Below are 15,607 nucleotides of genomic sequence, written 5' to 3' on the forward strand. Positions count from 1 at the left end.
GGCTTGCAAAGGGAGAACTGCAGGCCTATATTCACTCCCTGCTGGTGAGCAAAAGTTGGGAGCCAAAATGGGGCACCAGAAAGGGGAAGGGCTAGTCAACCGCAGCTCCCCTGCTGACCTACAGCTTTGTTCTGACTCTGAAGTAGCCGTGATGATAAGCCCAGAAACCCACACACTTGTTCCACACAACAGACTGTTTCTATTCTAGGATTACCACCATAAAGGAGGGAGATAGCAACAAAAGAAATGGTTGAGAAAACCGGGAGCAGACCTAGAGCAAATAAGGACAGCTTCTGTGTCTCTACCATCTTCACCAAAAGGAAAAAGTACATGCAGGTAGGAAAGGCAAGGTTGTTCCCTGCTCAGCGTTCCTGGTTAAATCTAAGAATAAGAAAAATCCCCGGGGCTTGCAGCATCAGTATATATTCGAGTGCCCCTCTAGCACAAGACACCCATCCCACAAAGTTAGCCTTCTGGCAGGGGTAAATGCCCAAGAAATTGCCTTCCAGTCCAATACCCCACCCCCACCCTTACCCCCAAGCAGAGAACATCTGCCTGCAGCTTCCCACCTCTCCTCAGGGAAGAGGATCCTAGCAGAATGCCCACGGTGTAGTCAGGTACCAAGAAGCACAGTGCCAAACAGTCTATCAGGCCAGGGGCTGGGTAGCCAACGTCAGATCAAAGAGACAGAGGCTTAGTGTAAAAACCATTGTCATTTCAGCAGGAAAGGAGAGGGTGAGTGGTGAGAAGACCTCCTACTGGCACACCTTCCTGGGGACCTAGTTCCTGTCCATTGCCTCCTCCTGCCAGGAACATGTGTAGGCAGCGTTCATTCTGAGCCAGTGGGTGCCCAGCAATTTTGTTAATAAATTGTGCAAGGCCCTGTCTCCTTTCTTTGATGAAAGACTCTTCAAAGATGCCTTCAGCTCCTCTAAAAGGGAGCTGCCTCTTCAAGGCTTTCCCAGGAAGGGGTGGTACTACCATCTTACTATCACGTTCCAGCTCATTTCTGAGCCACTCAAAATCACTGCAGCGCTGGCTGTCGTACACAGGACTCCTTCAGCTTGAAGATAGGTCGATTTGTCCACGTTCGAACCTCATTGGTGGTGAAGTGAGCCCGGCCTACGCTCACCATCTGTGGATTAAAGATGTTGATCTCCAGGAGGTTACTTGGCGGTCTGTAAGCGTCGGTTAGGTCCTGTGGCTTTGAGTTCAGGCACCGAGTGTCCACTACTGCCATGTTCGACATCTTTCCAAAGGAGAGGCCAGGACAGGGACAATTTTACTCATTTAAAATGAATTATTTTCTACACAATGGAATACTATGCAGCTGTTAGGAGAGATAAAGTAATAACATTTGCTTATAAATGGATAGACATGGAGAGTATCATGCTAAGTGAAATGAGTCAGAAAGAGAGGGACAGACATACAAGGACTGCACTCATTTGTAGAGTATAGAATAACATCATATGAGGCTGACACCCAAGGACAGTAGCTATAAGGGCCAGGAGGATTGCCCCATAGCTGGAAGACTGCTTCACGAGTGGAGGGGAGAAGGCAGATGGAATAGAGAAGGGATCACTAAGAAAATGATGGCTGGAGAAACCAGTTGGGATGGGAGATGCATGCCGAAAGTAGATAATGGACCAAATATGATGACCTCTCAGTGTCTGTGTTGCAAGCCATAATGCCCAAAAGTAGAGAGAGAGTATGGGGAATATTGTCTGCCACTGAGGCAGGGGGAGGGTGGGGAAAGGGGGGGTATACCCGGGATATTGGTGGTAGGGAATGTGCACTGGTGGAGGGATGGGTGTTTGATCATTGTGAGATTGTAACCCAAATGTGAAAGCTTGTAACTATCTCATGGTGATTCAATAAAATTTAAAAAATAAAAAAAAGAATTATTTTATCTATTTTCTTTTATATTTATTTTGTTCATATTAACATTTACCTATGTGTGTTCTATATACTACTGTTTGTATAGTGAAAAAAATTGTTTTTAGGATTATCCAGCAGGACTATTTAGGTGATCCTAGTTTTATTGGCAACACCCCAGGCGTCCTCCTAGTCAGGAGACAGCCAAACAGATGCCTTTTTCTGTCCATTGGGCCTAATCAGGCAGCTGACCTCGAGCTTCTTTATGGCCTGTTGAATCTGAGCGTGTTGGCCTTGAGTCCACACTGAACACAGTGTGCGGTTATCTTCTCTCTCCAGGGCTGACTCGGTTGTCAGAGGGAACTTGACGGCATAACGGTGGAGCCTGTTCCTCCTGGGGCTCTCTTCCAAGGGCATCTGGGCTGCAGTGTTTTGGGTCTTGGGAAGGTGGTGGCGTGCAGATCGCTTTCTTCCTGTGTCTGTGGACGCCTTTTGCACTGCCTTCTTGGCCTTCAGAGCTCTGGCCTTGCTTCCAACTTTGGGAGGGGCTTCCCTCTTGGCTTTTGGCCCCATCTTCATAAAAAAGGATATACTACATAGCTACAATGTTTTCAATGTATTTACTGGTGATTTAATTTTCTTTTTCATTCAGTTTCTTCCTGTGCAGTATTTGGGGGTCTTGGGGCCACTTCTGGTGATATTTGGCTGAGCAGCCTAAAGTGGCTGTGTTAGGAGCTGGATGGAGGGGCCACCACAGCCTGAGGGATATCCAAGGCCTCATCCCCTGTACTTGTGGGCCTCTGCTGCGTTGGGAGCTGAGCCTGGGGCCTTGTGCATGCAAGGCACACAGTCCCTGGACTATCTTCCTGTTCTGGGGCTAAATTTTCTATATTGAGTGTTGGATCAGCCTCCAGAATGACCTACTGCAAGACTCATGTGATACAGGATGCTAGAAGTCGTAGTGAAGGAAAGAAACGTCTTTGTGAGCATGCGTATGCAGACCCGGTGCCCAGGCAGTTGCCGCTGGCGCTGCTCGCACACTTGGTGGGTGCTAACCTGGGCCTGCCCTCCCTGTTGTAGTGCTCGCACATTCGGGGTGCTGCGGGGCTTCCCCACGTGCTCAGCAGAATTCTCTTCCTGACTCTGAGGCTGGGAGCTGTTCCTCTATGTGATAATGTTCCCTTTCATGTTTTATTTGTCAGGAGTCCTGGAGCTCAGGACTTTAGCTGAAGGCCACAGCCCCAAAGCAGCCAAGCCTGCAGAGAATCCAGGAAAGCCTTGTCCAAACAGTTCCCCTGTGTGCATCTCTGGAAGAGGGGTGTGTGTGTGTGTGTGTGTGTGTGTGTGCGCGCGCGCATACACACGCATGTGTGGTGTCTTCTGGGTGTTTTGGCATCTGGTGCACAATTTGAGGATGGTCATATATTTGGGGTAGAGATTCATCTATGTGGCTGGCAAATGCCCACCAACCTTTTTGTCACTGACCCTCTCGATGATAATGCTCCGGACTCAGCATTTTTCAGAGCTATTCAGGCGACGCATGAAAAGAAGCCCGTAGCTTGAAGACTAGTGAGGGGGCTCCTGCATTTCGTGTCAGAAAATGTGAGCCCTGTAGTGAAGGGACCAAGGGACCAAAGAATACAGCACAGACCGACCACCACAGCGTCGGTCCTTGCCGTCACTGGAAGCAGTTTGTGCACCCACGGGTGGCTGGAGTATGTGGGCTCAGCTCCTGAACTTCTGATTCTGTGCCTGCAAGTGGTCAATGGCTTCTTTCCAGATGCATGCAGATCTCCTATCTAGACGGTAGGGCTGATGAGCAAGAAGCTGGCAGACTCCTGCTCTTGCATGCAGCAGGCCAGCTCTGGAGATGTCCTGATGTGAAGGGGTAGAGAAGCCAACGGACATGAAGAAGCACAGATGGAGACTGTTCCTGCATGCTGCCCACGGGCCCAGTGGTCACTCCTTCCTGAGGACCAACAGGAGGGAGGGGACCTGCACACTCAGGTTTTAAGTGGACGCTTCGTGCCTTGCTCTGCAGAAAGCAAGATTTGCTTTTCGCTACAGGGCACTTGATGTGGAATTGCTCTGAGTACAGCTCCCTGGAGCAGGAATCTGACTGCCCAGGTCTCCGTGGGAAAAACTGTTAGCATATGATCTCTTCACCCCAAAGGGAAGGTTATAGCTGGAATTGTCATGCATTTGGAAGGAAAAGAAAGGGGCACACTGGCGATGTAATGCAGGTATATGGCAATGATTGTGAAGTTTGTTAAATGCATCAACTCAAGGCAAAGAAAATAATAAGGGGAGGCTGGGCCAGGGTACATAGCTTAAGGGGTGGAACACAGGCCTAGTATTTGTAAAGCCAGGAGTTTGGTCTGTGGCACCACATGACCTCCCTACCTCTCCCCAACACCAGGCTAACCTCTGGTAGTGGCCCTTGCCAAAAATGAATAATATGAAGCAAGTATCCAGGTGAGCTTACTAGGTACATGAAAAGGAAAGACTCATCCAGTCCCAGTCCCATGAGACAGAGACTCAGAAGACTGACTTCCTCATTTTTCAAAATTATTCGGACCCTGGAGGTCGAACCTAATCAGGCTAGTAAGTGGGGCAGGCACTGATTTAGATAATGATTTATTACTTGCCTTTTGGTCTCTAGAGGTCATTGTGTTTAGGAAAAGTTTTAATTGCCCCAGATGGGATTATGTTCTATTATTTGTAAGTGAAGGTTGCAATCACGAATGCTAGTTACAGTATTAGACTTCCTAAGTCCTAGCTGTACCGAGTGGGAGATCATTTGCGCTTGTGTATGTACTCCCAAGGGGATCTAAGTTTTACTAGGCCTTTCATGGTTATCTGTTATTAGAATGATGTGCTTCGTGTAATGTCTGTTGCATATTTCTCTTCTGGACCCTAGTGATTTGATGGCAAATTATCTTCATGGAGTAGATATTCAGAGGCAGAGAGGGAGAAGGAGAGGGATTGATTCTCATTTGAAGACACATTAGGAGCACCTTTTGTTATTTACAAGCTTTTGAGTATTTTATTTTACCTCTATGAGCCAAAGTTTTTATCTATCGATTATACAGATTTAATAGCTGTTTTGTCTGAATTTTAGGGTTTGGTTTTATTGTTTTGGGGGCCACACCTGGTGTTGTGCTCAGGGTTTACTCCTGGCACTGCACTTACAGATCACACATCTGTGGACACATCTGGGGACCATGCATAGTGCCAGGAATAGAACCTGGGTTTGCGACATGCAAGGTGTGGCTTGCACTTGGCAGTTCTCAGGGACCACTCCCAGCTCTGGGTTTAGGCATTTCTTTTTTCCCCAATGTGGAAACAATTGAGTTTGGTGCTGGATATTTCAGATTCAATCAAATAAAGCCTTACTATAAATATAAATTATATATAATGTATATATATAATGTGTATATATGTATACATACATACATACATACATAAAATGTGTGTATATGTATACATACATACACACATATACACCCGTATATATATTTATATATATAAAATCCTACCTTCATAGATACCATTATCTATGAAGGTAGGATTTTTTTAGTGGAATATTTTGACCTCTTTGCTTATAAAGGATGGTTCACAATGAACCATTAGTTAAAAACTAATAGGAAACTATTAGTTTTCTGTCCTACCTGCTTTCTTCCCATCTGTTCATATGCCTAAGAGAAATTCTCTGAAACACTTCAGTAGCTGCCTTGGACTGCCAGAATCTCTGGGAGAGACTCAGCCTTAGTCACAGGCTTGCTTCGGATGACCACCCCCTCCCCCCTTCCGTGGGTCAGGTCCAGAAGTCACCGGGGTAACTAAACTGACCTTAGTGTCCCCACTGCATATTCCGCTTCAAGGAAGGCCAGCTGCTCTGTCTTCCTGGGGATCAGTTCCACAGAGGCTTAGTGTTGATGTCAACATCAACTTTCTTTCTTCCTCTCTTTCTCTCTTCTTTCTTTCTTTCTTTCTTTCTTTCTTTCTTTCTTTCTTTCTTTCTTTCTTTCTTTCTTTCTTTCTTTCTTTCTTTCTTTCTTTCTTTCTTTCTTTCTTTCTTTCTTTCTTTCTTTCTTTCTTTCTTTCTTCCCTTCCTCCCTTCCTCCCTTCCTCCCTTCCTTCCTTCCTTCCTTCCTTCCTTCCTTCCTTCCTTCCTTCCTTCCTTCCTTCCTTCCTTCCTTCCTTCCTTCCTTCCTTCCTTCCTTCCTCCCTCCCTCCCTCCCTCCCTCCCTCCCTCCCTCCCTCCCTCCCTCTCTCTCTCTCTCTCTCTTTCTTTCTCTCTTTCTTTCTTTCTTTCTTTCTTTCTTTCTTTCTTTCTTTCTTTCTTTCTTTCTTTCTTTCTTTCTTTCTTTCTTTCTTTCTTTCTTTCTTTCTTTCTTTCTTTCTTTCTTTCTTTCTTTCTTTCTTTCATTGAATCACCATGAGACACACAATTACAAAGCTGTTCATGGTTGCATTTCAGTCATACAATATTCCATCACTCAACCCTCTACCACTGTACATTTCCCACACTAATGACTAATGTCCCCAGTTTCCCTCTCCCCTCCCCAGTCTGTCTCTATGGCAGGCACTCTCTCTCTCTCTCTCTCTCTCTCTCTCTCCTTTTGGGGTTTGTAGTACTGATACCGAGAGGTTATCATGTTTGTTCCTTTACCTATTTTCAGCACACAGTTATTATCCAGAGTGATCATTTCCAACTATCTTTCTACAAATATTTATTGCACCCTCCCTCCTAGACCTCCATTTCCATGTATATTGCTTAATATTATACCATGAAACTGTCTTTTATCTATTCACACTTCCCCCCAAAATTTCTGTTACTGTGTCTTATGTAGCATTTACTACAGAGGTTCTCAAACTTATTTGGTCTACTGACCCCTCTTCAGAAAAAAAAAAAAAGAATTTGCTCAATTATCCGCCCAAAAAGTAACCCCCTTTGCACCCAGTTAGGCACCCACCCCCATGAATTGTTCCAGTGCCCCAGGTGGGGGTGATAGCATCCGTTTCAGAAACCCTGGTCTGACATATTACTGACTTGATTTAGAGAATATTTCAATTCAGATTATAGATTTTCATTTAATTAAAATTATTTATGAAATTACTGGTGATTTTAGTTCTGATGTACACAGATCACTATCACAGCACCTCTGTTTCTCCACCTCCGAAACTAAAAATAATAATTATAGCTTAGCTTATGTGTAAGTTCATGCCAGTGTTGGCATTCATGCTTTTGTGTAATATCATCACAAAAGTGCCCAAGACTCTTCACTAATGCCCTTGAATTACTTCAAGTCTATCCTTCATGCCTCACCCATCCACCCAAACTGGAATTTGTCGTTCTGTAATCCAGTGTGCCCACGACTTATTATCAGTTAATGTAGTTTGCCCCCTTGGCGTGGGAGGCCTCCTTCCGGATGAAAGGTCCTTCAGAGATCCATTTCCAGAAAAGGAATTTTCATCCATATTAAAGATTTTCCAGAGAAAAAATTTCCCTCCATAATCTATTTATCTCAATTTTTCTGCGTGCGTATCTTCAACACTCATGTTTGCTTTTGTCATACATAGCTATTCTCGAAGCATTCCAACCGCCCAGACCCAGCAGTGAATCCAGGTTGTGGTGAGGTGTCTAGCCTTTTCTTTCAACATTGTGGACAGACTTCTTGCTTTGGTTATGCTCCTTTTGGTGCTGAGAGGGAGAAGCTTCAGTTTTTAAGCCAGATCCTTAGACATTTCTCTATATCTATCAGATTCAGGCCTCCTGAAATTTCTGTCTTCCAGTGAGATGTACTCCTGCCTGTCTTCCATCACTTTGTTCTTATTTCTTGGGATGGTAGGTCTGCAGGAATGGAGATGTTTGATTCAGATTTTCAGCTTGTATCATCCTTAGTCAGGCTTGAGTGATAGCACAGTGGGTATTTGCCTTGCATGCGACCGGCCTGTGTTTGATTCCTCCGTCCCTCTCAGAGAGTCTGGCAAGCTACCGAGAGTATCTTGCCTGCCTGGCAAGCTACCCATGGCATATTCAATATGCCAAAAACAGTAACAACAAGTCTCCCAGTGGAGACATTACTGGTGCCCGCTCAAGCAAATCGATGAACAACGGGATGGCAGTGATATAGTGGTCATCCTTAATCATCTTCATTCCCTCTCAACTTGAAGAGGGTGTCTTCCTGGCAACTCATGGCAGTGGCTTTTGTTTGCGAGGTGCCATGATGAATGAGACACCACAAGTTCCAGCCTGATACTTTCAAGAGATGTCCTGCATACAGCATGCTTGATGCTGGGCTGAGGTAAGAGAGCAGAGCAGTTATAGCATCACTGTGCATTTGGAACCTTGGTTGTGTGGTGCATGGCTGTGCAAAACAATTAAGTGCTGAGGGACTGAGGGACTTAGCCCAAGTCGGTTTAAAACTTTAGCTCTTGATGTCCACTTGTTTGGTTCTACCTTCCGTGTTATGAACAGCATAGTATCATGTATGTGTACAGGGATTTGGTTTGCATACCTGTTTGCAATTTTCTGGGGGTATACATATAGTTGTGCAATTGCTGCATTACTTGGTAATTTTATTATTTTTTAATTGCCAACTGTTTTCTATGACAGTTGAACTGATTTACATTTTCATGAACAATGTTTGAGGGTTTAATTTTCCTCACACCCTCACCGAAACTTATATTATCTAATTTAAAAATGATAGCTCTCCAAATGGTTGTAAGATGGTTTCTCATTGTGGGTCTAGCTCACATTTTCCTAATCACTGATGATGGTGCTCATGTTTCTTGCTTATCATATAGTTATTTGTCTTCATTGGAACGATGGGTATTTACATCAAGACACACTTGGTTGTTGGTTTTGTGGGGGGTTACTGCTGGCAGTACATGGGGCCCAGGGCCACTCCTGGTGGTGCTCAAGGACACTACATGACATTAGGGATTAAATCCAGGCCTCACAGGTGTAAGGTATGTGTTCTACACTTGAACCATATTCCTAGCCTCTAGACCATTTAAAAAAATGAGTATTGTGTTTTGGTTGAGTGTGATTTCATATTGAATATGAAATACTTACCAGTTATACTATTTGCAGTATTTTATCTTGTTTTCTAGGGGGTTTTGTTTGTTTGTTTTTGGGCCACACTTAGAGGTCCTCAGGGTTACTCCTGGCTCTGTGCTTAGGGATCATTCCTGCTGGTACTCAGGGAACCATATTAGGGTACTGGGAATTACACCCAGGTTAGTCTTGTGCAAGCAAACGTCCTGCCCGCTGTACTATCACTCCAGCATCCTACCCGCTGTACTATCACCCTCGGCCCTTAAGGTTGTTCTTTAAGACAAAGGTAATGTCCTTTGGTGAAAAAAATCAACTTTAATTAATTTCACTTTGTCTTTTCTTTATACTTTTGATTTGAGATATATAAGTATTATTTATATAATATATAAATATTATATATTTGAGATGTACAAATATTTGAGAATAATTACAAAACCCTAAATATAAAACTTTTAGTTTTTAGGGAGGCATATCCAGCAATGCTCAGAACTTGCTCCTCTGTTTGTGCTCAGGGTATCATATGCTTACGGTAGAAACTGAATCTAGTTCCAATTACTCTAGAATACTGATATTAAAGACTATTTGTGTGTGTTCTTCATTATTTTGATTCAGCAGCTGTGCAGAGGAGGCTTTTGTTTTTGTTGTCAGGGCCAGAGTTAAACACAGGGCCTATGTTCTATCCCTGAGCTACTTTCCCAGTCTGACTTTGTTTTATAAAATGTCTAAAATATAAGATGGGGGCCCAGAGTGGTAGGACAGCAGGAACGGCACTTGCCTTGCACATGGCTGACCTGGGTTTGGTTTCCAGTGTTCCATATGGCCCCCAAGTACTGCCATAGCAGTCCCTGAGCAGAGCCAGGAGCAAGCCCTGAGCATCACCGGATGTGACCCCGAAATAAATAAATAAAATATGAAGTCTGTCATCCTTTAGCTGCACCTCATGATACGACATTTTATCATGTGCAGAGTGACATTTCTGCTGTTGTGAATTAACTTCTTTTCCCCAGAAACTGATGTAAATCATTTTGAAACATCAAAGATAGAAATAAAATGTTATTTTCAGAAGAGTACAACTTTTAATACAAGCATATTATTTGTCCTCCATTGCAGAGCCTGGCAAGCTACCTGTGGTATATTCGATATGCCAAAAACAATAACAACAAGTCTCACATGGAGATGTTACTGGTGCCCGCTCGAGCAATTCGATGAGCAATGGGATGGCAGTGATACAGTGATATTATTTGTATTTAAAATCATCATTAATCATAGTTATTAATAAAATGTGAGAGGGTCTGACCCAGGAGCTCTCTATTTCTTTCAACCTGCCCCTCTCAAGCCCCCCAATTTAATTCACATGTATGCAAAGAGAATATTCAAGGTACACACACAGACTTTTGAGTTTGAACTAGGATATTGTGTTCAAATTTCTGTTAGGCTCAACCTGGTGAACTCTGCCATTCTGCGTAACAGCTGCAAATAAAATCAATAAAAGTTAGTAAAGGCTCTGAGGGAATTATTTTCCTAGCTTCCTGTTTGCTCCAGTGACAGTAACAGCCCAGAATACAGGGTTTGAAAGAATTCTGAGACTACATCTAGATTCGTTGTCATCCAAAGTGGAACAGTGTAAGCTGTAGAAATATCAAACACAGGTGAATTTAGTCTGAGGAGTCCAGCTGCAGAGCTCGGTGTTTGCCCTAAAGCCCCTTCCTTGGTGAGAGAGGGAGGACATGAATATCTCCTGTGCCTGTCTCTGGCTCAGCCACTGACCGCCTCCTCTTGTGGTCTTCTACTTTTTATTTTGCTTTTTGGGTCACACCTAGTGATTTTCAGGGGTTACTCCTGGCTCTGCACTCAGGAATTACTCCTGGAGGTGCTCAGAGAACCATTTGGGATGCTGGGGATCAAACCTGGGTTGGCTGCATGCAAGGCAAATGCCCTAGGCGCTGTACTATAGTATAGCTCCAGCCCCTCTTATGGTCTTTTTTTTTTTCTTTTGGGTCACATCTGGCGATGCACAGGGGTTACTCCTGGCTCTGCACTCAGGAATCACCCCTGGCAGTGCTCAGGGGACCATATGGGATGCTGGGAATCAAACCCGGGTCAGCTGCGTGCAAGGCAAACACCCTACCCACTGTACTATCGCTCCAGCCCCTCTCTTGTGGTCTTCCAAAGTGATTTTCTACTGCAAGTAAACTGTGTCTCAAATAGGAGAAGATTCACCTTAGCAACTCAGTGATATGGGTGAGGCATTCCAGAAGATCAGTTCAGTCCAAAGATATAAATAACGTAAAAACACCACATTTTATCTTCTTCCAAAAGCTCTATTTAATGGAAACTTGTCATAACCCCTGTAGAAATTCTCTAAGTTTCCCAAACTCTTTTGGTAATGAAAGATATTAGAGGAACTTAAAAAAAACTGTCACCATGAATAATTGCACTAGTGTTTTTTTAATAATAAGAATCACATAGCTGCTATTCTCTTTGTTTGAACTAATTAGGAACGATACAGTGATATTATCACTGATGACCAAGGGTTTTAGCTGTGCTGTTATTTTTTTCCTTTGGCTAGGATGAAGTCATTTTAATATTTATACTTCCCTAGTTTCTGAATTTTTTTTGTGGGGTGCGGAGAGGGTTTGGGCCACACCAGACGATGCACAGGGTTTACTCCTGGCTCTGCTCCAGAGACCATCTAAATAGATTAAAACATGTCCTTTGTTTCCCTACTGCTTGATTAATTACATCTCCTATAAAGCCCCCTCCCCAAACACAAAACAAACATCTATATATGTTCTTGCTAGTAATAGAAAGACAGTTTTCAAATATAAGATGGTGGATGGCATCACTCTGCTTCTAAACATTCCAGTGGCTTCTTTGGGTACCGAGAATAAAGACTCAGCTCCCACACCACGTGGCATCTCCTTCTCCTGCCCCTTTCGCTTCTCCTCCTCCTCCTCTCTCACGTCTCCTCAGCCCTCCGTCTTCTCTGCTTCGTGAATGTGTCTCTGGTCAGGAGACGCCCACAAACAGTGCAGCATTTTTAGTATATAGTGTGAACATTTATTCTTTAAAACCATAATTTTAAATCTTTTAGTTCAAAACATGTAAGAATGAAAAAAAAAACCCCTAAAATTACACCTAGAGATGATATTATCACTTTCTGGATAAAAAGTTGCAAAAACTATGTTTTTTTTAAAGATCAGCACCTGTGGCACCTGTGAGACCATCTGGTCTCAGAGGGGAAAAAAACCCAAGATATAATATATAGATCCAACATATGAATATGATTTCTTTGCCTAGGCGTAGGTCTCAAATTTTTACTTCCAGATACCAAGTACCAGGGCTGTGTCATCTTCTATTCACTGGGTTGTTTTCATGGTTACTGCTTTGACCTGACATTGACCTTTTAAAAAACCCTTTAAAAGAAAGAAGACAAAAAAATTCTCTCAGATTTATTATATGTTGTCATTGTGACTTTTACCCATACCTTAATATTTCCTTTGATGTTTCCATTCAGAGAAATCTGGTTTTGAGTGAGATAAAAATTGATTCATCAAAATAATTTTGTATGATTTTCTCTCATATAACTGTGTTGTTACCCAGTGATTTTACCTTCCTTTTTTGGCTTAGTTTTAGGAAACTAAAGGTAAAAATTAATAAGCAACCTCAGCATGTGTATTTAATTTTAACTTTTAAATGTTTGCTAGGCCTTTTCTATTTTATGGGTCTTACTATGCCAGCATATTTTGACAATATGAATATACATATTATTCATATATACATATAATTTCACATTCAAATTACGTTTTGAGAATCAGTATAGAAAGATACATATACATGCATAATCGCATTGCATGAATCTACTGAGTAGCACACTCATCACGAATCGATTTTTCTTTTAAAGAGTTTCATCAGTGCGTTCTTCACTTCCTTGTTCCTCAGACTGTAAATCAGGGGGTTCAGCATGGGAATGACTGTGGTATAAAACACAGAAGTCACTTTCTCTTGGGTCACCGAACTGCTGGAAGCAGGTTTGAGATACATAGACATGAGAGAGCCATAAAATATGAGCACGGCCATCAGGTGGGAGCTGCAGGTGCCAAAGGCCTTGGCCCTGCCCTCTCTGGAGCGGATGCGGAGGATGCTGGCGAGGATGAAGGCGTAGGAGATGACAATGGTCAGGCTGGTGGCTACCATGTTAAAGCCGCCAATGATGAAAATCAGAAGCTCATCCACCTTTGTGCTGGAGCAGGAGAGGGTAATCAGAGGAACAATGTCGCAGAAGTAATGCTTGATGACGTTCGGGCCGCAGAAGTCCAGCCTGAATATGCACCCGCTGTGAATCGTGGCGTCGGTGAGGCCCACCGAGAACACCGCGGCCACCAGCAGGGCGCAGACCCGGGGGGACATGATGGCGTTGTAGAGCAGGGGACTGCAGATGGCCACGTAGCGGTCGTAGGCCATGGCCGCCAACATGTAGCACTCGGCGATGACGAAGATGCAGAAGAAGAAGAGCTGTGCCATGCAGCCAGAGTAGGAGATGGACTTGTCTCGGAACAGGAAGCCCGCCAGCATTTTGGGGGTGATGACTGACGAGTAGCAGAAGTCTAACATGGAGAGGCTGCTGAGGAAGTAGTACATGGGGGTGTGCAGCTGCGAACTCAGCCCGATGATGGCGATCATGCCGAGGTTCCCCAGCACCGTCACGAGGTAGATCCCCAAGAAGAGGAAGAAAAGGGGCAGCTGCAGCTCCGGTTGGTCTGTGAGTCCGAGGATCAGGAACTCGGTCACGGTGGAATGATTCCGTATGCCCATCGTCTCCTGAGAACCTGTGGAGATGAGAGGATAGAAGCAGACTGGCAGGGCCCACGGGTCCCCCCACCCTGGAGCGTGGTATTGCTGGGCACGGGCCCTGAGTTCAGGGGGTCTCAGACCTCCTGCCCTCCCATGCGTCTTTGTTGTGAGCCCTGGAAAGGCGGCTGCTTTCTCAGATGGGCTCTGAATCTGCAGCACGCTCTTCTCCTGGAACTGCTCTTGTGGGAACACTTGGGGGAATTGTTTTAAAGGAGTCAGAGATGGTTTAGTTGCCCTCCCCTGGTGATGGCAGTGCCCCCGGTCATCCTTTCTCCTTATCACCAGGCCGCAGGGAAGACTCATCACCAAGACACCGCAGAAAGAAATAGCGCAGAAGTGCTTAAGAACTACTATCAACGTATTGTTTTCCCTTTCTCTTTATGCATACCACCAGCCTGTGCTGAGTGTCACAGCCGTAGTAACTGCTGCCATGCGAAGCTCGACTCTGTCCTGACATAGTAACTGCTCTCCTGCATCCCTTTATGCTGTCCTGTGTCACCTATGTCACAGCCATAGTAACTGCTCTCATCAGTAGTCTGACTCTCCCTAAGAATCCGGCCCCTTCCTGCTCTTCTAAAGTAGCGTGTCTTCCCAACTATCTGAGTTCTCTTGCATTTTGTGTCCTGAACCTGTTTGTCTTCTCTTTAAGCCAGTCTGATTTCTCTTTCCTCTTTCTTCGACTCCCCCAAGGTGCCTGTTGCTCCTTAGTTCTCAGTTCTGGTCCAAAGATGAGTGAAAACACCAGCTGAAAATTTGTCAATATGTGCATCCTGGGCTCCACCCCCACCCCCCAAATGAATCAGGTTCTTTAATTCTAAGACCCCCGAAGGCATGTGCGCATCTAATTGGAGAGGCGCTGGTGGGTGTTTTTACCTGGGGTTAAAATCGTTTGTCTTCACTCTTAATGTCTCCTTGGGACCACCTCTGTTTCTCTGTGCTGGAAAGAAGCCATCGATCCTGTCAGGCCCATTTTTGGAAATTTCTGAGATAAACCTTTTGCATGACCTTTGAATTATAGATTTTTGTGTTTATTGGAAGAAATGTTATGTAAGTTATGTTAAGTTAATCCATATAAAAAGTGCTGAGCAGCACTATCTAAATGCTTTATCTAAACAACAAATAAACACTTTATTTCTACAAGTGTAGGGCTAACATTTTATTTGGTTGCATATTTGACTACCCTCTAAAATAATCTATACCTAACGTGCTCTGTAATTGTAAGAATTCAAAAGTAGGCAATGTAAAAGTTTTTTTAAAAAACAATTCAGTGCATTTCACAGTATTATTAAGATAATAGTTTTCAGTATTGTACAAAGTTGTCTAGTTCAACTTTGCTTAGTAAAAATATAATGAAGAAATATAATGTAGAGATATAAGCAGCTTAATATGTTCTATATGATTATTTTGTGAAAAATAAAAGGAATCAACTTAAATATTTTATTCAACTCTTGAAAAATGTATTTTTTCAGCATATAGTAACTTAATATTATTTATGTATTCTAATAATATCATTACACACTTGATCTTAGCCAAAAGGCCAAGTGATAGCACAGTGGGTAGAGTGTTTGCCTTGCACATGGCCAACCTGGGTTTGATTCCTCCGTCCCCCACGGATAGCCCAGCAAGCTACTGAGAGTATCCCACACGCGTGGCAGAGCCTGGCAAGCTACCCATGGTGTATTTGATATGCCAAAACCAGTAACAACAAGTCTCAGAGTGGAGACGTTACTGGTGCCCGCTCGAGCAAATCAATGAACAACAGGATGACAGTGCTACAGTGCTAATAATATTATTAGAAATTTTTTATGCTTG

At 43.8% G+C, this 15,607-nt stretch overlaps 2 protein-coding genes and 1 pseudogene across 2 annotated transcripts; all 3 read right to left on the bottom strand.

The window, feature by feature from the left end:
- Window positions 1–829: 829 nt before the first annotated feature.
- On the bottom strand, window positions 830–1,249 carry LOC129403675 (sorting nexin-12-like; annotated as a pseudogene).
- Window positions 1,250–2,064: 815 nt separating this feature from the next.
- LOC129403504 (60S ribosomal protein L23a-like) lies at window positions 2,065–2,448 on the bottom strand. The gene has a single exon (XM_055132185.1). The coding sequence runs from the start codon at window positions 2,446–2,448 to the stop codon at window positions 2,065–2,067; it is 384 nt and encodes a 127-aa protein (XP_054988160.1).
- A 10,372-nt stretch (window positions 2,449–12,820) lies between these two features.
- LOC101553593 (olfactory receptor 8D4) lies at window positions 12,821–13,756 on the bottom strand. Its single transcript, XM_004605101.2, has one exon. It carries the CDS (start codon window positions 13,754–13,756, stop codon window positions 12,821–12,823), a length of 936 nt encoding a protein of 311 aa, XP_004605158.1.
- Between the last annotated feature and the right edge of the window lie 1,851 nt (window positions 13,757–15,607).

This window comes from Sorex araneus, chromosome 3 (assembly GCF_027595985.1).
Source record: "Sorex araneus isolate mSorAra2 chromosome 3, mSorAra2.pri, whole genome shotgun sequence".
Taxonomy (NCBI): Eukaryota; Metazoa; Chordata; class Mammalia; order Eulipotyphla; family Soricidae; genus Sorex; species Sorex araneus.

Excerpts from the sequence above, each read along its gene's own strand:
- LOC101553593 (XM_004605101.2), bottom strand. The coding sequence starts at position 13,756 with ATGGGCATACGGAATCATTCCACCGTGACCGAGTTCCTGATCCTCGGA.
- LOC129403504 (XM_055132185.1), bottom strand. The coding sequence starts at position 2,448 with ATGGGGCCAAAAGCCAAGAGGGAAGCCCCTCCCAAAGTTGGAAGCAAG.